This window comes from Microcebus murinus, chromosome 9, assembly GCF_040939455.1.
Source record: "Microcebus murinus isolate Inina chromosome 9, M.murinus_Inina_mat1.0, whole genome shotgun sequence".
In the NCBI taxonomy this organism is placed as follows: Eukaryota; Metazoa; Chordata; class Mammalia; order Primates; family Cheirogaleidae; genus Microcebus; species Microcebus murinus.
The window spans coordinates 80,233,400-80,256,722 of NC_134112.1; the positions used below are offsets into that span (position 1 = coordinate 80,233,400).

General features: G+C 36.6%; 1 protein-coding gene across 1 annotated transcript in view; it reads left to right on the top strand.

Annotated features, from left to right (window-relative positions):
- The window catches only part of SND1 (staphylococcal nuclease and tudor domain containing 1), a 425,525-nt gene that overhangs the window by 153,520 nt on the left and 248,682 nt on the right, over positions 1-23,323 (top strand). The window contains exon 11 of the mRNA XM_012789123.3: positions 2,008-2,097. Within this exon, the coding sequence (XP_012644577.1) occupies positions 2,008-2,097 (90 nt within the window). The remainder of the gene's footprint in view (positions 1-2,007; positions 2,098-23,323) is intronic.

A 23,323-nucleotide genomic window follows, 5' to 3' on the forward strand; every position in this document is an offset into this window, starting at 1 on the left:
CTATTAATATAAGAAAGCCTTATTTTGTTCCTCTAAAGAATCTCATGTTTCGGATCATAGCCCACTAATAGACAGTGATTATGACATCCCAGGACCTTGATCAGAGCTGGACCACCCCAGTTCTTTCTGTGCACAGTATATGGATTCCTACACATCATCTGGGAGAAGGAGGTGCTTTAACTTCCTAGAATGGCACTGGACTAATGACGACAATGGACTTCATTTTGTTTTTTTAAATAAGAAGTAGAAAATAGTTGGATAATGAATGTGAAGCTCAAGTTTCCTTGCAACTGACAAAATTATCTACATTCTCATAAGAGATTTTCTTAGTCATAATCAATGAATTGAAATATTTATATGATGTGTTCAGTACACTGAGGCTTAGTTTGCATCTGGAAGGAAACATCTATTTCAATCCCCTTTATCTAAATAAGGCCCTGACCATAGGACAAATTTTTAAATGGGGCATTAAAATGATGAAAGTTCTTTACTTAAGAGTAGGTGGCTACTTAAGAAAAAAGAAAAAAAAATTCTTATATTTTTGAGTACAGAATGTATTACACAGAGGTGTCTGGTTTTGTCAGGTGTGTAATAGATGGCAAAGGTGTGACCTATGGATAACCACAGAGGACAGGGGATCTGATCTGTGGTGTACATCTAGGTTAGGAGTTAGTCTTTGATTTTCTCCTTCCTGTCTTTGTTTTTTTCCAAATATTATCTGGTTCCTGGAGATTCCCAAGTCTGTACATGCAGTCCTATTCTAGCATACTTTATCTTTGTATATCATTCTGCATGTTTCTTTTGTAGCTACTTAGTCTAACTGTAATTATTGAGTATGCGCTATGAGGGAGATACTGTGTTGTGGAGAGTTAAAAACAGTGTCTCTGTTATCTTGGAACTTATAGGCTAGTGGGAGAGAGACATTAAAGTAATACCAACTGGTCTAGCCAAGATCTCATATTTATTACTGACATCTTCCACTCTTCCTCTTCTCCCGCCAAAAGCCAAACGTCTCTTGACTTGCTGTGCATGTCATGGTGATTCAATATTCCTATTGTTTTATTCCCTCTCTCTATTCCATTGCCAGTTCCTGTTACTTCATTTCTTCAAAAGGTTCTCATATCTCTCAGGTTCCTATCCGTTCCCACTTATGTCACCTTTATCTTAGACCCTATTGCATCATTTCAAAATGACATTACTTAGAACAGTCACCTTATCTGAGGTGGAAGAGGAAGAGTCCAGGGGGCCTATGAGATAATAAAGTTTGTGTGTTTGTTTGTGTGTGTGTGAGCATACTATTCCTTCCTGCCTCTCTCCTTCTGTTTGTTCTGTTTTTTTCCAACTCTAATTATCTTCATAGTTCTTTCCTATCCTGCAAACTCATATTAAATCCCACCTTGTCAATGAAACATTTCCTGATTACTTCTTTCTTTCCACTTCCCTGAACTCCTATAGCATTTAGTCCCTAGTCTATATCACATAATTTAGAACTTAATCAAAACTGCTTTATGTTGCTATTTCATATCTGTAGGATTTCTTTTATTACTATGTTAAGTTTCAAGTTTCTTGAGTATCAATATATACATATATTTACAGAAGGCTTTGTATAGAGCTAATAGTTGGTAGGTGCTCAGTAAGGCTTTGTAGTAGTAGAATGAGATTTATAGAGTGTCTCTGAATATTTGAAGAGTCGTAATACTTATTGAGCTGCTTCTATATTATAGTTTATGTAGCTATTTCCCTGTTGATGAACATTCCTGTTTACGTAATTACAAACATTTCATTGCTTATTTTTGAGCCTGTCTTGTGGAAAAGATAATCCTCTTCTAATAAAGAATTTCAACCAAATATTTATTAATCTTTTTATGTGTCTCACAGTTACTTAATATTTGTGATACTAGGAGATAGCCAATTTCAGATACATTCCAGTATCTTGTGCTATTGGCAGTGTTCGTTTGTTTTCGGTTTTGGGTTTTTTAAATTCCTAATGTGGTATTTTGTTTTCAGGATAAGAACAAGAAATTACGCCCCCTGTATGACATTCCCTACATGTTTGAGGCCCGGGAATTTCTTCGAAAAAAGCTTATTGGGAAGAAGGTAAGTAAGTGATGACAGAAACATTTGCAAATGGTTGGGCTTAAACTAATCCTTTGGAGATGATTATTTTAAGCTGGGCCCTTTACCAACTCTTCCATCAAGTCAAGTAGAATTACGCTGATATGAAAAGAGATGTGTCTGTGTGTCAGGAAGTGATACTCCTTGGGAGAGGTTTAAAACTGGGGCCCTGACCATAGTTTGCTAACACTCTTATGACAGAGTCCAGGCTTCGGTCTAGTTTCAATAATTGTATATTGCCCTGAGCTCGATTCTCTTGGCTATTTTGTTCTCTCCAGCCACCTTCATTAAAAGTCTGGGGCTGTAAAATCTACTAGTAAGGGAAGGTTGCTGCTTTTTCATGCTTCTACTTCTGAGGGATAGGCCGTCTATAAGGAGGAGAAGAGGGGCTCTCCTGGGATAGGAGCATGCTTATTGGAATGCACTATGATGTGAATGCTACCTGTATTCCTCTGGCTTATAAAATTTCCTATAGCCTCTACTGTAGATTCTGGGAGCCTTTTGTCAAGAAGGTATGCATGGCTTCCAGGTAGTTCCTGTGCAGATTTCCGTGTAGCACATTGACTTTGTAGTCTAGTGTAACAGCTCGGAGACCCTAGAGTACATTTCCTTGTGACCTACATTAAAGCATAATATTCTGTGACCAGCTACAGAATTTGCATTGTGGGAAGCTGATAGTGAGCCTTCGAGCATACGCTTATTTTTCTTGACACCTGGCTTCCCATTCCCCCCAGTAAAAGTCCTGGGTGGTTCCTTGTGTCCTGGATGAACAAAGAAAATGAATAGAATGATTCTTTTCATGGTAATTGAGGGAACTCAGTTCAGGGAGGGACTGTGATTCATCTTTTCCTGACTTAATTTCAGTTTGGATTCTAGGAGTTTTGGGTTGAAAATAATATCCTCAGAAAGGTAAGGCCATTCCTTTTTTTGTCTGGCCCTAGCACATTAAAGCCATATTAGCATTCCTTAAACTATTGATGTTGTGACAGGTTTGATAAGACTCTAGCTTTTGAACTAATGCCAAAATAGTATATTATAAATATAAATATAACCTATTTTATTATATATCATAGTTACTAGTATGTTAAATTATAATAAAAGATTTTGAAGTTGGATATAAGGTGAAATTGCTAATTTTGAGGTAGAGAAACTAGATTCCCTAAAATGAGTATTAAATCTTCTCAGGTTTCTTCAGAGAATAGGCTCATTTGTCATTGTATAAAACCTGACAGAATGCTATATTCATTCATGAAGTGTAGTGCGAATGATGGCTTTAAGCCTCTTTCAATTTCTAGATCTCCTGTTATCTGATCTAATGTCTGACATGTCTATTTCACCAAGTTGGTATCATATTATTCATTTACTGGCTCATAAACAATTGCATATAGACAATGGAGGAATTGCCTCACAAGTGTAGATTTCTATTGAAATCCATCCGAAATCACATTGAAAGGAGTGGCAGCACATATCTGATTTGTGTGCAGCCAGTTGTGTGGCATGTTTTATGGCATCCACCTGGTTTCTTTGAATATTGCCTTACCCTGATCCTGTTTCATCCCTGGGAACATAGATCATAACTTATTGCAGCAGCTGCTGAATGGTCCTGGGAGGTTAGCCCAAACCTCTGCTCTCAAGGACTGTGTGCCAGGCTATTGTAAAGTCTTCTATCACAGCATAAAAGGACTGACCTCCAGTGTCAGATATGGTGTCAATTCTTAAGCAATTAGTTTCCTTCTTAGTGGGAGAAGCCTTGTTTACTGTTTCCTGTGCAACCGAGTTGATTGGATTCTATTTGTGCTGAGCCCAAGTTTTATCCCCCACAGTGACACTGTATAAATGATGAATATCATATCCCCATGTAGGGAGTAGGATGCAGCTCAGCTCTGCTGGGCTGGAACATTCCTGATGCAAACTGCTTTTTCTGACTCACCACCTGAAACCACTTGCTTGTCTTCTGGGCCCAACAGTTGCGACAGTGAATGCCCATGTGCTCTGGTGTATGGGAGCAGGCAGGGCAGTTGCTGCCTCAGGGGGGTGGCTAGCACATCATTGCACATTTCTGCCAATTCCCTTCAGACCTCTGCAGCTGTTCAGCGTGGCACGTGGTGATTAAGAGGCACGGCGAGGGAGCATGTGCGTCTATGTGCCTGTGTGCACAAAAGCTGATTAGGGCACCCTGACACAGCTTAAGGAAGTTAATGGCATTGAAATCATCTTCTCTGCCTAGACAATAATTTGACCTTCCTAGAGAGTCCATAATATGACAAGTTTGAGGAGTTTCTAGAATGTAGAGAAATAAGATTGAAGGTAAACTGCTAAGGTTGTTGATTTTGATGACCTCTATCCCATTTTTGAAAATTCATGTTGATTCACTCCCAAGATTTAATTCTGGATAAATGCCTTAAGTAAAGTAACCATACTACTCTAGGAGCGTTGGTTTTATCATTTGTAAACTGGAAATATTACTTGCCTTCTCTTTCTAATGGAGCTGTTGTGAGAATCCAGGATGGTGGTAGTCCTGGATTCAAGTGTTATCTAGTTAGATGTGGCTTAAGGGCTTTAGATTGCACAAAATGAGTATGTGCTAGTGCTAAAGAGTGTGTGTGTGTTTTTCTAATTGAAGGAGTGGTAGAAGAAGACGTGTTTATTTTTGAAGTGTTTCAGCAGCTGCCTAAATTGCCATCCTGCTTGGTAGAATGCCCTTCCCATCCCCCTGTTTGCCATCTGCCGTCCTTCCACTAAAATCTTGACTAAGGAATACTCATGGTAAAAAAATTTCTTATTAATTTCTTTAGGGGTTTATCATGGAAATGGAATTCTTGGTAACTTTAACATGTCTTCTAGTTTTCCAAAATGACCTTCTCAATATGTAAGATGGTGAGGTTCATGCCTTTCTAAAAGAACCAGGGCTACAGTCCTCTTGTATTAATAATAGCAGGAGCAATTTATTTCTGTGTCAATATTTTTTTTTCCTTAATGCTTAGAGGTCAGCCCATGGAATATAAGAGTTTTTGTGTCCTAGTCATTTTGCTTTCAGCAGAATAAGGTAATAACTGGGATATTCATTGGAATTTCCCCCCAACATGGAATATCTAAAGTTGAGTCTCACTATTTTTTTATCCATGTAATACAGCATTTAAAAATGACATATGAATCATTCCTATAACTTCAGTCCCTTAATTGCAGGATTTCTATCACCATGGGAACCATTGTATTTAAAGTTGGAATTCGTTTGGACAATTGGAGGGTCAAAATGGTGGAAGAGATGGAATTGTAAGAAGCTAGAGTGCATTCATGCTTCAATGCTGGCAATAGACAGCCTCGTTGCAGACTGTACTATCATCAGAGACCTTTCTCCCAAAATATATGCCTATTCCCTTAATGTCTTTTTTACTGTTTCTTTTGAATAAGCAAATTTTGGAGATGGTCTTCATTTGTAAACTAGCAGCAGCCTTTGTATGATTTTCATGCAATTGAAATTTGTCCTGTGAACAAACCTGGCTCTTTTTTAGGCACTTAAAATTAGGCATTTTTCTTGATCAGTGCAGGCATTTGTGAAATGATGGGGCTATAAATCATTTAGTGAGTTATTTCAAATCCAGGTAGCTTTAGATTGTTTTTCTCCTTTCAGAATCTGTCTTTCCTGAAGTGTGTACTTGTGGGGTATGGAGATGGGAATGATCTCCATGTATACACCAGAATTAAAAATCCAGCATGCCCAAGACTAAATCCTCCAGTGTTTTGGGAGTTATTCCATTATCTATTGCTGTCAGAGACATCTCTGAGACCCCCAAGGCCTGCTGTATGTATGTCTGAATGTTTCTTCCTCTTCCAGCGAACCACTGTAGCCTTGCTTCTATCTCTTCTGCTTGGACTCTTGTAGCCACCTTACTGGTTTTGCCACAAGAATCGGGGTGAGGTAGACTCCTCATTTCAGTCGTCTGAAATCAATCTGGAAACAGTTAATATTATATGTAATGATATTATCTCTATTCTGGGTAAATGTACTTCTGTGAACTAGGTTGGCAACCAAGCTACTGTTTATAGGCTTGTTTCTATGGAATAAAATCTTCTAAATGTCTAAGTGGTCTTTAGGAGATATGGTTCATTTGTAATTTGGGAGCTACTTTTGTATGATTTTCATACCATTCAAATTTGTTCTGTGAATTAGACAGACTCTGTGTTTTGAAGCACTTTATATAATGCCCATTATATCTTAAAGGGTTAGGACTGCCATTTATTGAGCTCTTTCTTTGTGGTAAACACTGAACTCTAAGAGCATTCTTTTCACATTTAAGTTTCACCTCAGCCCTGCAAGATCTATATATTGTTCCTATGTTTACAGAAACCAGAGTCCATAGAAATTAAGTACTTTACCCAGATACCAGTGTTTTTAATTGCTAAGCTGAATTAAAGGCCATCCAGAAAGGTCCAGTTTTCCGATGGGTATACTGACTGAGACAGTAGACAGGGTCAAGGTACTTTTGGGGATAATGTCTGTTCCCATATATAACATACTTTGCATGCTACAGGAAGTTGATTCTTCAGTTTCTTTGTCCTAGTCTACAACTATCAGGAGGTGGAAATAGCACCATATATCCACCTTGCGAGTGCTTTTAGCCCTCTAGACATTATCTCATTAGTCTTTGAGGTGTCCCTGTGAGGTGGTGTTTCATTAAATTGTTCTTCAGAGAAACCAGTGTCAGATTACATGTTCTGCTCCTAGTTATACAGACAATGTGAGATCATAGGTAGCATTGCTAAGCCAATATTGAAGCTTGATTTCCTTTTCTCTTCAATCCCTTGGCATAGATGAGGCTTCTGGGAGCATCAGGGAGAAAGGAAGGACAGGTGTTACTTTTTTTCTTGGCCCAGAGCCAGGGAGAAGTTGAGGAGCACTCTAGGTGCTTGTTCTACTGTACAAGGACAGATCTCTGAAGGTACCAGCAGCAACATTGCTTACCAGGAGCAGTTTTTCACTCAGCTAGTGAGAGCTCTTCAAGGGCACAGAGTTTTCCTATGGAGGACTCCCCCGTTCTCTCTGGCTATTTAACAGGATTGTTCTTTTCTTTACAAATACTTGTAAGTTCTGTCTGTTGCAGTGTGTTACTTGATCAGCTGTGTAAAGTATAAAGCTTAGAGATTCTTGTTCTCAATTACCTCTGATGTATTTTAGTTTGGATTTTATAAACATCTCTTTTGTCATTTCCACATTTTTTACTTCATATTAATTTGATTCATTCACACTGTGGAAAATTCCTTTACATTAATGATGAAAACAGGCCCTAAGGTTGTGAATGTATTGTGATTTAAATTGACAGGTGTATACAAGGTTGCTTGTCCTTGCCTTCTCAGTGCCAGCTGTTACCATCAGTGTGCCTGTAAATTGTTTTGAATAATTGACTGACTATATTCACCAAATCTGAGAGATGTTTTGAATGACTTATAATTTCTGACAATGCGTTTTTCTAGTAAGAGTTCTCCCACTAGTATGTTAATAAGAATGTGTCAGTATGTATTGGAGACTAAGGTTCATTGCATGTGCCCTTTACCCTTTGGGTTTTGGGAATGATCCTAATCTTTTACACCTAGAGTCATTAACTCCCTTGTTCGGTGAAGGTTGATTAACAGAAATGACTGGAGTTGCCTATTGCTGGAAACTCAGCAAGTGCCTTTCTTCCTGCTGCTGCCTAAGAGCTCTTTTTGATAAGGAGTTCTTGGTGTTTTTTTCCCCCCTGAAGATTGTGAGAAGTACCTCTGCGCTTTGGGGGCCATCAGGGTGTTGAGCTGAGCACACAGCTCTTTGGTGAAGTGTGTTATTTGTATGATGTATATTGTAATACCCTCTTCAGAAAGCAAAGTGTCTCTAACTTAAATGAAGAGTAGAGTTTTCAACTGCATTCCCACAGATTTCTTCTGTATGCTCACCTGTGGGAAATGATTTATTAGCTACCAGAATCCTCGAGATTCTTATATCTCTGGGTAATACTGTTATATTACTTTGCTTATTATTAAAGATTTTCTTCCTTGGACTCCCAAGTTGCTCATAGCTTTCTGTTGAAAGTTCTTATATTTATAACATGATTTGTGGTCTACTTGTCTTAAGCCACCTACTCCTGATCTTTTTAGCTAGGTTTCTGAAATGTCGTCCTTGGGGCTGGAACTTTCCATGCTTATTCTCTGCAAACTGAGATTTTATTTTAGGGGGAGGTTTGTGCTGAATCAGCTCAGCTGTGTTTGGGGGTAGGGAGAGGACAGGCTTTTTTCCCCACTTTAAAAATAACCCTTATGTGCCAAAAAACCCTATAAAATGTGCTGAAATTGCAAATCTTCAAACTTCTTGTACCTCCTAGTTTACAGAGAATAGATTCTTTTGAGCTTGGGCTTGATGATACTATGTAGAATGTCTTAAGTTGTACAAGAGTGTAAAGCAAGACTGGATGCAGATGTGCTTATTTGGAAAGGAAACCTGACTTGCTATCTTTTTATAATATTTTTTCTCCATAAGCAATTTTATCTATATATAAGGGTCTATGTAGCAATAATATATGCAACTTTCCTAATGAGAAAAAATTTTTCTTATGTATTTGTAAAATAATACATATCATTCAGAAATAGTCCAATTAGAGAGCACCAACATTCCAGGGTTTCTTTTTGTGTGGCCTCTCTATTATGGTCAGTAAAGTTAGGCCAGTCATCTAAGTTGCTTGAATATTTCTTTCCCAAGGGTATGAATACTTTGTGCCTGTGTGTGAAGTAAGGATACACATGTGACTGTTGGTTTTAATGTTGACATTTGTCAGGTCTTTATAGCCGGGTGGTGGAAGTGATATTTTAAGGCTATGTCTTCATAATTAGAATCATGCATTTATAAGTTTAAAAATAGGAGCTACTTGTTTTAATGTATTTAAAATCTGAGTGACAATTTTTGCTCTTCTCAGAAACAAGTTCTTTTACTGATATCTAGAGCTGCCCTTTTTACTTTCATTTATGTGGTTATCTTTTTTTCTGGCAAATTTTCAGGTATTCCTAAAATGCAGCAATTTACCCCATGAGTATTGCTGGCTTCCTGATGATATGTGTAGTGGGTTGAATAGCATCCCTCCAGTATACCTGTCCATCTGGAACCTCAGAATATGACTGTATTTGGAAATAAGGTCTTTGCAGATATAATCAGTTAAGTTAAATTAATTAGTTAAGTTAAAACTTAACTAATGCTGGGTTATCTTGGGGCCTAAATTCAATGACCAGTATCCTCATAAGAAGAGCATTGGATACAGAGGGAGGAAGGCCACATGGCAATGGAGTCCAAACTGACTTGGAGATTTAAGTGATTTAGCTACAAGCCGAGAAATGCCAGTGATTGCCAGGATGTATCAGAGCTAGGAAGAAGCAAAGGAGGATGCTTCCTAGCGCCTTCGGGGGTATAATGACCCTGCCTACATGTCGATTTTAGGCTTAAAGCTTCCAGAACTTTGGGGAGGGGGGGTAAATTTCTGTCGTTTTAAGCTATCCAATTTGTAATACTTTGTTTCGGCAGTCCTAGGAAACTAATATAGTAAGAAAGCAATTTGGATTCCTCTTGTATCTGGCCACTTAATTCTTGGCCAGACTTCTTGTTTCTGGGTTATACTTCAGTAATTCTTTTGCCAAAGTAATCTGTGGGATAGTGTTTGATAATGTCAGGGTTCATTCATCTCCGATTCCCTGTCTGTCTTGTCTTGCTTCCTTTATTTGTGTTTATTCTTTCTGTCAATACTCTTCCTGGGTGGTAATGCCTTCCCTCCTTCAGACCAGCCGACAGTTGATGTGGAGGAATTGATACATTCAAGCACATTTCCAGTTTTGTTGTTAGTTCAGTCTCAGACTGTTGCCTTATTTTCCTTCCTTGAGGAATGAGTGCTGCTGTCCACTTAAGAAGGCTGCCCTGTCTCATGACCATCCTAGTCACAAGGCCCCCATCACTTCTGTTCAGTAATTAGCATTTTGAAATATGACACACCCTGGGAGAAATCATTCCCGGGTATAGCTCTTGATGAGGCGTGCTTATCCCATTCAAGGTTGATGAATAGAACATTAGGAATTATTAGCACAAGGTTGTCTTATGGAACACCGTCTCTAATGTTCTGCCTGCTTAGAGTGAGCATTATGTGGAGCTATGCAGGAATTTTCTTTAGCAACTATAGGAATCCCAGGTTTTCTCTTCAATATGGCATTTTCGGATACGGTGTTTTTTTTCTTCAACTTTTCCTTCTCACCTCTTCTAGCCTTAACAAGCGGGCTGCACTGCAATGGTCTGGTCTGGGCTGGTGAGCAGGTAGTCCTCTGAAAATGACTGTCAATAGTTGGTGTATTTATTCTCTTTAGGACTCAGTCCCTGAAGCTTTGGTCATGCATAAACATTATGTTAAGAAGGCCTTAACATGTTAAGAAGTAGTCTAGTAAAATCAATTCATTTCTATTATTTTTTGAGCAACTAATCTGTGCCAAATCATAGTATAGTCATTGGGGATAGAGCCTATTCTCATAGAACTACTATTTGAGAAAGGCATATAGAGTTGTTGAGTACCTTTGTGGAGGTAAAATAAAAATGAATAAAATATCATCTTTGTTGCAAGTTGCTTACAGTCTATCTTAACAGTAAGATTGTCATGTGAGAAGTTGAATAAGAACAGATTTGAATAACTGGTAAGATAACAGGAATGTGTCAGTTGGCAGTGTTTGATTAATATTAATGTGAATGGTACAGATCATGGTTATCTTTCACAGATAGGAAAGGTCTCACCTGCTGTGTGACCTTATGTATTAATGCTTAACGGCCTCAGCTACCAGACATACTGCTGACTCTTACTTATGAATATTTTCACCCCTATCTTCTTTCTCTGCTTACAGATCTCTCTTTCCAGCTTCTGACTACTGGAGACTCAACTACAGATTATAGTAGATTGCTGACATTTATTATGTCCAAAATAAAGTTTAGAGTTTCCACATGATTTTTTTTTCTCTACCCACAAAGTGACGTGGCTTTGTTGATCTTTGTTAATGTCATCACCCATCCATTGTGCTAAACTTTAGAGCCAGCAATCTGCCAACTGCTATTCCAAACTTCTCATTCACCAGATTCACCAGATTCTGCCTTAGTCATCCTGCTTTGTGTGGTTTTTCCAGTGAATCTCATTTAGTCTCTGTGTTCATTATCTCTCATTTTAATTATTGCAACTTCACCTTAACTAGTTGCCCTATTCCCTCAATCTGTGCCATCTTGCATGTTGCTGTCACAGTTGCTTTCGAATGCATAGTCCTGATCTTATCACCAACTCTAGTGATACCCAGTTGCTTGCAGAAAAGAATCTAACTCACTAAATTAATATACAATCAAAAGAAACGCAGCTGGATGTACAATACCATAATTTCAAGTGAGCATCTTGCTTCCATTTCCAGTCTTACTTCCTCCTTTACTCTCCCTATAATATGGCACAAAGAACTCACTGTGTACTCACTATGTACATGCCAAACCGTTTCACAGCCTCCTGCCTTTGCACTTGTTTTTCTGTCAGGAATCTTACCCTGATTCTATATTCCTGGCTTCCCATGTAAAGTCTGGCATTCTCTGTCCTCCTGTAGTTTCGTGTCCATTTCTGTAGTAGTTATAGGTCTGACTTACCTCTCCAGCTCCATAGGGCAAACAGCCTGTCTTGTCTTTTCCTCAGTTCACAGTTCCTGAGATTTTGCCTGATGTTGAGAATCAGGTTAGGGTCCTCAATAAGCCTTGACAAGGTCCTGTGCCTTGTCGTAAGAATGGTCAGGCATATTTATATATGGAGAAGGAATGAACAAAGCTCATGATGTATCTCTGAGCTGGAGAAATGGTTTCCTTGTCACTTGCTTTTTAAATTTCCTCGTTCTAATATGGACTTGGAGCCCTAATTCAAGGAGACTTTATGTATAGCATTATTTGACTGTAATACAAACCAAGACCTTAAACATAAGGAGGATACATATGTTTTTCTTACGTTTTGCTATTTACAAATTATAATTATTAGCTTGTCACTCCATTTGATTGGCAGCATGCTTGATGATGTGGTCAGCACCCCATTGTTTGGCTGATATTTGAAGTCTTCATGAGGGCAACTCAAGTAGGCACTCCTTAGTGCTGTATGTCTGGTTAGAGGCTATTTCTGTGTTGTGGTTTTTTCCCATAATTGAGAATGTGCAGCATTTATAATTTGTTCTTTTTAAAAACCACAGAAACCTACTCAACTAGTAGGCAGTAAACTAATATTTTCAGTTTGAATTCTCCATTATTATTTTAAAATTCTAAGTGACAAAGGTTGATAGATCCTGACTGTGCCCCGCTATTCCATCTCCCCACTGACTTGGGATTCATAATGTTCCTATTCCCCAGTAGTAGTCCAGATGAAGTGGAAGTAAATAAATCAGTGACTTGCTCCATTTTGCCATGTCTGCAATGTATGGTGTCCCTTTTTGCCTGGTAAGTTGCTGCTGAGCCCAGTCCCTTGGACCCTGTCATCGTAGACTTTGATGCACAGTATAGTACTGAGAAACGAGTAGCTGGTTAAACACCTGACTTCCCCCAACCAGGCCACATTTCTATCACCTTCAACCTCTAACTCCCCTTTATTTATTAAAAAAAAAAAAAAAAAACTAAAAAGAAAAGTAAAGGAAAAGTAAGGAATAGAAGAAAGAAAGGAAGGAAATCATGAGTGACCTGGTCTTTTATAAGAAGTTAGATGACCATGATTTGTTGAGATGGTACCATATGCAGCTAGAAAACTGGTGGGGCTTCTGTAGCTTCCTGGTCGGATCTCAGCATCTGAGAGAGAACATCATAAATTTATGGTCTGCATGTTCATGGTGGCCCCGTTTCTTCATTTGTAGAATGGGCACAATATTTGGACAGTTGTGATTCCTTAGATATAATAGTATAGGGAGGGAATCTATGCAGACAGCTGCAATGGATTTTGGGTGGGGCAGTTGGATGGAACTGTGTATAAGTTCCTCAGAATGCAAATAGAAGATAGCACCTCAAATGCAGACCTGAAGCCTTGTCCACATTTGTCAGGCTACATCAAAATGAAGAAGTGGGACATTTCTGTGTCCTCAGGGACAGAAAGATATGCAGTTAAAGATTGTGTATGTTTAAATTCTTATACTTGGGATGAATTCATTTCTTTCAGTATTCCTTATTTTCTTAATTTAAAAAATCCAGTGGAAACTTTGTCATCCTCTAAAAAGATGATCTTGCTAAAGGATGCAGAAAGGCTCAGTTAATTATCTTGGTATCTCTAATCAGACTCTGATATAACAACGTTTACTTATAAATGTATAGTTTTCCTAGTTTTGATTCTAAGGAGGGCCACTGCACAGAGGCAGATTTCATTGCAGGACACTGGCTGCCCTCACAGGATGGGCTGGAGCTAGAAAAAAGCTCAGTAGCTGGGACCTCTGGACCTGAAGTGCTCTAGTTGTTGTTCACCTCACTCCATTTTTATTTTGGCCCTTAGTTTAATTCAGCTCTAAAAAGGGAAGAGATTGGCAGTCTCCAAGGATCTGTTTATAAACCCTTTTTTGAAGATTTGTTGCCCTGTTTCGCATTCATTGACCTACTCTTGCAGTTCTGAAAGTTTAATGTTCTTGTCATCAAAGATTTGTTCCATTTTAAGTATCAATGAATGTGAATACCTGGCGTGATGAATGTGTGTCACACACAGACCTCTGAGTCCTGTGACCATGGGTGCTTCTTTGTACTTACTATTACTGTGAACACTGAATGTTAGAGGCCTGTTTGTTGAGAATGCTATAATACAAATTTCTACTACTTTTGTAGAGTGGCTTTAATTATCTTAATTGCCCACTATGCCTGACTCCCCACCCCCCAAGTCCCCAGAGCTAAGAGGTTGAATTCTTTCTTCCTCACCTCTGCTTATGTTACTGAGTTATGGTCAAAGCATGACTTTTTACCTGAAATGTTGAAATGGTTATGCTTGGGGTTACAGTCCAGTTATTTATTGGAGCAAGAACCTCTTTGCTCCTTCTCTAGGACCTATGATTCCTAATGGTTTTCTCCCATTAGAGGACAGGTATTTGTTTCCCTCCATCATTCGTTGGTTCACTAAATTTTGAAATAATGGCTTTAGGAATCAAACTCCATCAGAATGATTAATTCAGTGACATTAGCCAGGTACTTTTTCACATTTTCCCCTAGTTTCTCCTATTGCCAGTGGTAGAGTTTGCTTGCTGCCCAGCAGTATGGAAGAAGAGCAGCATGCAGTTTGAACTCCACAGCATGGGAGAGTTTTTGAAGATGAAAGACAAAGATGAGTCATGTTGCTGTTCACTGGTATTTCTGCTTTGGTGGTAGTTAATCATAGCTTTCCAAGGGGCAAATGGTAATAAGATCACTAAGTCTACATAGATTTATTATGTCTCTCTCACCATTCAGAGACTGAGAGTCGTATTGATAGTCTTTTACATCCTCTACTTCACAGACACAAATTCCCCTTCCTTTCTGTCTCTCTAACCTTCTTATTTTATTTCTTCCTTCTTTATTTATCCTTCCTTTTTTCTCCTTTTTCTCTGCCTTCCATTTTCCATCCCCCTCCTCAAAGGTTCTTAGACTTTCAATATGAACCATGTCAAAATGCTAAGCTTATAGTAGCTCTTATTTTCTAATATATACACTCCATCTGCCTTAATGTTTGACTTGGCTATTGCAGTGGATCCCTGGGACCTTTCTGGCCTTAACAAGAAAAAAATGATTTGCTGAATGCCTTTTTTTCTTGTTTCTGTTCTTCTTTCCAGCAGCATGAAGCTTGGTTCAGTACCAGAATTAATGGAGTGTTAGCTTCTCTCTGAACAGGGTCCACTTAGGTTTTGCTTGATGGTCCCAGTTTCTTTTTGGGCTTGGGTTCCCTTGAACATTCAGAATTTTCCAAGCTAGATAATATTGTGGTACATTTAAAGACTCTCTACCTGGTTTAACTGTCATTTCCTGCTGGTTTTGGAGAAGGGAAAACGTGGACAAGGAAGAAGTCATGTCAGTCACCCCATTTAGTCTGGATTTCCCTTCCCTAAGGAATTCTAGTTGAGGGTCCAGGGCCAGGGAATGTGTGTCCTTGCTGGGTGCTATAAAGATGTGTCAGCTGGATGCTGCAAGTAGCATGTGGGGAGCTTGGATATTGTATCAGCTAGTAAAAGAATAATTATTTGGGTAACATTCTGACCTGCTTCAGAGTCTGTGTGTTTCCTGATCCAGCTTCCTATAATTTACATTTGGATTTGATTGTGTCTTCCTTGACTCCATGTCATCATCTTTGTATTCCACCTCTGTGTGTCTAGGGTAGCAGTGCAGCAGTGATTTCTCTGCATCCTTGTTTTTTTTTCTTTTCTTGCAGGGATTGCTTTTTGCCTTGGGATGATTTCTGTGGCCAGGCAATGCTACTTTCCTTACAGAATTTTTTCTCATTTAATTTTTAAACAGACAGGAAGACATAATTTTTTAAAATTTTGTTTTATATAACATAACTTGTTCTTTACATTTTAAAAATAGATGTAGAAAGGATGTGAAAAAAAATAGATGTGTAGAAAGTACGTATATGGATAAGCAGTGATTCTTTTAAAATTTTCCCCTAAAGATTTTTAAAGTCAAATCAAGAAAGTAAATGAATTTGGTTGTTTTAATTTGCTGAAACAGACATTTTGACGTCATTTGGCAGGAAAGCCAGTATGGAAATATAGGATATTTTTTGACAAACTATTATGTAAAATAGGCAGACATTTAAGTTATTTAACATATCTTTTAGACATTTTTTATTTAATGGGAAACCGGTATCATTGTTTTAAGTTTCTCTCTTGATGTGGTGTTGATTTTTTATTTTAATCACTATTTTGAATAGTTAATGCATTCACTTCATTCAGAATTCAAATGCTAATATATACAAGTGAAGATCTCTCTTTGGTCCTGGTCCTTCATGGATCAAGCTTACATTCCAGAAGCAACCAGTATTACCATTTCCTTGTGAATCCTCTTAGAGATATTTTAGGCCTATATACGAAGATGTGTTTGTGGGTGGGTGTGTATTTTCCTTTTTTACACAAACGCTAGCATCGCATCATAAATAAATTTAAAATTTCATATGTGCCACCAAAAATAGTATCATTGCATTTGTGTTTCACTTCTCTGTGCTTACAGGTACTAAAGGGTTACCATATTTGAGCTGCATAATTTCATGCAAGCTTACAGTTTTCCTACAAAATTTTTTGTATGAAAAATTGGCCATAATTTTCCTACTTGAAAAGGCAATTATGAATTCTGCCAATACTAGTGATACTGTCCATTTTATTCTTGTTTATGATACTGTATTTTGTTTTTGCTATTTTGTTGTAAATAATGTTTACTGCACGATTTATCAATCATAAAAGCAGCACTTGTTTATTCTAAAAAAATATTTTGAAAAAACAGGAAAGCATAGGAAAAAGAAAAAGAAAAACATATGCCCAGGGTAGCATCTGTTAAATCTGTTAATACTTGAATGTATATTATTCCAGTCTTTTTCTATATACATTTGGATATTTGCATAATTTTAAACTTAGCTAGTAATTATATGTTACTGTTTTGTAACCTTCAATATCATGGCTTTTCTGTGTCATTAAATAGTCTTCTACATGAAGTATTTTTATCATTTAATATCAAGTGAATGTTTAATCAATATCCTGTTGTTGGCTATTTGTAGGGGTTTAGTGTATGGGCTTTGAACAAAACGAACATGAGTTTGAATCTCTAGGGTAGCATTACCTGAGTCCTGTCATGAGCATTAACTGAGGTAAGTATATATGCTAAGCATTCAGTGCAATGCTCAGCATATTATGAGAGTTCAATCGATAACAGCAAACTACTGAGTCAGGGCTTAGGAAAATTAAGAATAGGGAAGCAGTATGACAAATAAATAAACTGGTTCTATTCTATGTCCTGATGAGGCTGAGTGAGAGAGAGAAGGGGAAGGGTAAAATGTGCAATGGGTGAGGGTGGGATAGGGGAATATATAGAGTAAGTTTTTATGAAGAAAAAAGAAGAAAGTGGCCAGCATTTTATTTTCTTTCGCCCCCTTGGTTGCTTTCAAAACCAGTCTAACAAGATTACAGTGTGCAGCTTGTTCTGCTTCTTTAGAAAGTCTTTTCCATCCCCAGGAGCTCCCCAGATCTCCTGAATCTGAGAGGAAGTTGGGAGAGAACTCTTAACGTCTTATTTCCTTCTTTGCTGAGGTTTTCTTTTTTTGCACATTTTGCACAGCCAGAGTTCCCATGGGAACTGGCAGGACATCTGAGGAGAACTTAATTTACTGTGAGCCAAAGGAAGCTAAGGAAAGGCCAAAGTATGCCCCCACCAGCAGTGTTTTTTTTAACCCCAAAATTCTCTGAAAGACTCAAAGTTAAAACTCAAAATCAAAGAATCTCAGTTTCCTGAACTTACCTATCTAACCATAACTGATCATCAGCTAGAATCAAATGTTGGATGGCCTACTTTTCAGTTCCCCAATGAATGCTCAACTAATTAATTCAGCATTTCAAAATATCCTCCCCCCACTCCAGCACTGAGCCCAATTTGACACATTAGCTTTTAGAAGCTGGACTGTTAATTGAGGAGGTGTTGATGAATTCAGGTATTGATTAAATTTAGGTAATATTATGCAGTGAATTTATTTCTAATCCCATAGGTAGCATATTTTGTTTAAAGTACCTGATACTTCAAGTGAAAGATTTGTTATGATTTGTATTATAGAGTGATGCTTCTTGTTTACTCATATCAAAATCAACATTTAAGCAATAAAGGATTTACTCTGGTATTAAATATGAAGTATGTTGAAAACAAAATGAAGTAGAAATGCTGCTTTACTTTAAAAGGTAGGCAAAGTGTAAAACAAAAATATTAAGCAAACTGGTTGTACACTTGCAATGCCATATTGTCATACTATCATATAACATGTTGTTACATTTTAAGTTTCCACTGATTTTAAATGATATCCCTTTCAAAATTAAGTGCACACTAACCAAAATATTTGATAAAAAGTCTGATTTTATATACATCCTCAGCAATAGTATCATTTGTCATCTCAGAAAAATTACCTGCCAGTTCTTTGATTTCGTCAGGGAAAGTCAGTGCCTCGTTTTTAGGAAAGTATTGATGTTTTATTTTGCATTTATAAGCATTTAAACTAAATTCCCTGATGTAGATAAAATCTATTTTCTCTCCTTATTCATTGGACCAGAAAAAGTATTCAAAACCACCTCTATGATCTTCCTTCTTGCTACTTGATTTTTCATTAGCTATTTATTTTAAGGACTAAAGTGAGTTAGGTTTAAGATTCATTTCAGCTCTAGCCTAGAAAGCAAATTCTGATTTTTAACCATTTTTATTGTCTTTATCACTTTATCTTTCCTTCTTATCCCTCATTTCAGTAAGGATAACATTCACAGTGGTAAGAAAATGGGGGTGATTCCTTTGCAATTTGTCCATATACATGTCTCCTCCTGCATTTTTTTTTTATCTTAAGCTTGTTTTAAAACATAATTGATGAGAAATGGAATGTCTTCATTTTGGGTAGTTCTAATCATCTTGCTATTGTTTACTATCCTATTTTCTTAGTTCTTGACTTTGGAAAGCTTTGCAAACCTCTGGTCTTGATCTTTCTTCTTTGTGGGTAACCCCATTGACTTCCATCTCAGGTGGTTTATTTGCCAAATTTTTGGTCTGTTTTTGCAATGTATACACAGCTACAATAGTTTTATTGGTTAAAAATAAGGAAGTAGGAACATGGGGGTACCAAATAAAAAATGGTTGGTTGATTATAAGCCTTTTGGAGAATTTACACACAGGGAATCTAGTCTTCCCTGTTGTTGGTAATATATGAGTTACTGCTTTTTAGGAATAACAATAACTAATGTTACCTTAGAACATACCTTAACTATGATGATCTTTCATGTTCCTTTCATAGTTATTTTTTCTGATTATGAAAACTATAGGTTTATTATAATAAGTTTGGCAAGTATAAAGGAATAATAAAAGTAATTCAAATGACATTTTGGGTATTTTCTTTTACTTATACATATGTCTTTATATTTGATTCAATCTATATGTCCTTTTTTTTTTTTAACAATTGACAATAAAACTTAAACATCTTTCCACATCTATAAATGAACATTTATATATTGATTTTAATGACTATGTCATTTCATTCCATGATTGCATAATTTATGTAAACTATGTATGTTCATCTTAAATTTTTGTTAACTGTGGTGATGAGGTTTATTTTATGTTTTAAACTGGCCATACTACATAATGATATCAGCTAGATTATCTGAGCCTTACATATCACAGTCTTCTACATCTGGGAGGATGTAAAGGTTAGAAGAGTTAAAGACAAGAGGTTTCTGTGTCTGTTTATTGACAGTGTTCAGTACTTTCTTAGATAGGACTTGGTCATTTAATAAGGATATTAGCATTTTTCCTTTTTAAGCCCAGTGTATTTTATTCCCCTTAAAAAGTCAACCTGTTATGGTTCCTGAGATTTTAAGCTTTAATTTTATTCCTTTATTTTAAATATCATTGAGTCTAAGTCTAATGGCTAATTTCTTAATCCCTTATTTTAAAATAGCAATAAATATTCCCCCTTTTTATTTTAATTTTTAATTTAAAAAATTTTTAATATGCTTTCATATAGATCAACAAGAGATATGGCTATAGGGTGAGTAGTTTTAGAGAGAACTAGAATCAGTAACAGAAGTTAGAGGTCTCTGTATGTCAACCTTCTCATGAACTACCCTCTCAACCACCTCACTCACTGTGTCATCCACTTATTTTAAGGGCAGCTTCTAAATACACATATTTGAGGATCCTTTGGCTAGGTCTCCTGGACTGTAATTCTATCCTGGTATATAACAGACTTAATTTATTGAAGTGATATTGATACTTTACCTTTTACTGTGGTTTCCTATTCTCCTACTTAAGATATTTTTTTCCTAGCCGGGCGCGGTGGCTCACGCCTGTAATCCTAGCACTCTGGGAGGCTGAGGCGGGCGGATTGCTCAAGGTCAGGAGTTCAAAACCAGCCTGAGCAAGAGCGAGACCCCGTCTCTAGAATAAATAGAAAGAAATTAATTGGCCAACTAATATATATATAAAATTAGCCGGGCATGGTGGCACATGCCTGTAGTCCCAGCTACTTGGGAGGCTGAGGCAGCAGGATTGCTTGAGCCCAGGAGTTTGAGGTTGCTGTGAGCTAGGCTGACGCCATGGCACTCACTCTAGCCTGGGCAACAAGCGAGACTCTGTCTCAAAAAAAAAAAAAAAAAAAAAAAAAAAAAAGATATTTTTTTCCTGATAATTAGGATTCTAGTAGATATCTAAATTTAGAGAAGTCACATAACTTCTCTGAATCTGTTTTTTCGTATATTGTAATGTATGCTTGATCTGGGTAATAACAGTAGTCCCTTTCATTCTAATATAAAATAAGTTATTCATTTTAATTAATCCCATAAAAACTCAGTTAACCATTTAAGACTTGGAATTAGAAAGGAAATCATCAAATAATTAAATAATTAAAATGTAAACATTAATCATTTTAAAATATTTTTTCTATTAATATACAGATTCAGTTTCTATTTTTACTCTTTTATAATCTAGCCTAACTCTAAATTGTATGACTTGGCCATTTATATTTTATTTCTCTTGCAGAAGACCCCTTCTTATAATTTTGGGACAAATTGTTTAACCTCTCTAAATTACAAATACTAATAATTGTTATTGTATATGTTGTTAATGTGTCTTCCTACTGCTTTCCCATCTAATCATCCCTACCTAAGCATCTAAAAAAAAAAATTCATGAAACATTCGTAAGAAGCAAAACTGTAAAACAACAAAAAGCAATACAGAGTTCCCACTTACTGATAAAAATTGATTACTAACATATTTGGAGATTATTAACACTTGGTTTTATGCATTCTTTTCAGGTTTGGAGTTGTTTGTTAGACCAATACCAATTGATTCTTCTCTGTTCTCCCCATTTACTCCAGATCACAGACTATCTCTAACATGCCTACAAAGTCTTATTAACTATAGGATATTTATCTAGACTTTTTAGCCCCCAACTTAGCATTGAATATTACTTTATTTGTTATGTTCTAATGCCTATTGTCATGCTTATTCACAGGAATTATAGCAGATATCACTAAATATGTGCTCATTTTATTAGATCTCATACAGCTGTAACTATATCATTTAATCTAAACATTCCTATGTGGTTTGGTTTGTCTTTTACGGAGCAAATAAAGAGAGAGTATATTTTGGGCCTATTTTTTATATTTCAGTAGATAATTATCCTGACATTTAGTTATTCCTTAATATATTTATTTATGTTACTATTCTGTTGGATTTCTTTAGTAAAGATATATATAGTTAGCACTTTAGCTTGCTATTTTTCTAGTAAACTAAGTTTTATTTTTATTTCCTATACCTCCTGGTTGTTCTGATATGTATTCTTTAAGCGATTGAGCTTTACATCATTCTTTTACTTTGCATTTTGAGATTGTTTGAGAACTCTTCATTTGCAGTGATTTGCTTGCAGATCTTGACTAGTATTGCAGTAAACTCTAGCCTGTAGTTGGAAACCTCACTTACTCATTTTCTAGTGTTTGGAGGTTAGTGCTTTCGTGTAATTTTGATTGTTGAATGGAGATGCTTCTGTCATTGCCTGGTTATTTTCCCTTTACTCTCTAGAGCTGCTAGAAGTTTTGGCTTTGTTCTTCTTTCCCATAGAGTTGTCTAAAATTCTCTGGCAATTCTGTGGTGTCAGAATATTATTAAATATCATCCTTTTCTTCTTGGGCTGATTTTTTAACAACCAGGATAATAAACTTATAGCTCAAAACATTACTTTAAGAGTAAATCAGCTCTTCTATTCTTTAGATACTGACTTATCTCTTGGGCTAAAAGGCACAGAGACTTTAATAGCAACAGAATAAAAATTCTTTCCATAATAAATTATGAAACAGAGCTTACTGGGTCATTTTTGTTTATTCCTTTACTTCCATTTTTGTTTATTCTACTGTGCTGTAGAAGAATTTATCCTTGGTTTTTCCACTGTGAATTCTTAGAGGTAGGGGCAAAAGAGGAGTTAGGTTAGCTGATCTGAAGATCATTGCATAGAAATTACTATAGGTGGTGCATCCAGGAGAAATTCGTTACTGTGTGTATACCAGTGATATATTCAAAAGGCTATGTAATCAAAATATGAGAGTCCTTAAAACCTGAATTGTAATCTGGTTCATTTTAAGTGAATGAGTGTGTGCAAGGAAACTTGGAAGCAAATGCAGCAGGTGAGGGTCACCTAAGCCTGTAGGAATTAGTTTTTTTCACCCCATTTTATCTCTGGATCATGTTTGCTCCTAAACAGTGGCTGTTGTCTTTATCTTAAGCAAAAGAATTGCTGTGAGGAAGTGTCCATTCTTCTGAAGTGGCTGGTTGATTGGTTGTTGGTTTGGACATTACTTTGAGACACTGAAAGATTTCCTCCTTATGATGAGAGTAGCCTTTTTTTAAAAAAAAATGGATTTGGTTGAGATTAGGAGATGAAAACATTCCTTTTATGTGATTTGACTCTAGTGGCTTAGTTTGTGTTTGTTAATGATAGCTTTTTTTCACTTTGCCACAGGTTGTTCTCAACTGATTGTCAATACAGTTTCTATTATTAAAAATATTAGATCTTATTTTTAAAGTGGTTTTCAACAGTTTCTCTTATAGCTGCAGTCTCAAAAGTACATCTTCATGTATAAACAAAATATGGTATATCCTTACAATCAGTGCATTCTGCCAGTATCTACAGTATAGATGAACCTTGAAAGTATTGTCCCCGTAAAAGAAGTTAGACACAAAAGACTCCATATTGTGTGAGTCCATTTATATGAAGTTTTCAGAATATGCAAATCCATAGGGACAGTAACTAGATTGGTGGTTTCTGGGGCTAGGGAAAGTTGTGAATGGAGAATAACTAACTGATTAGTGGATATAGAGTTTCTTTTGGGGATGATGAAAGTATTTTGGAATTAGATAATTAAGATGATTGCATTGCATTGTGAATATACTAAAAGCCACTAAATTAGTACACTTTAAAGTGGTTAAAATTGTGAATTTTAT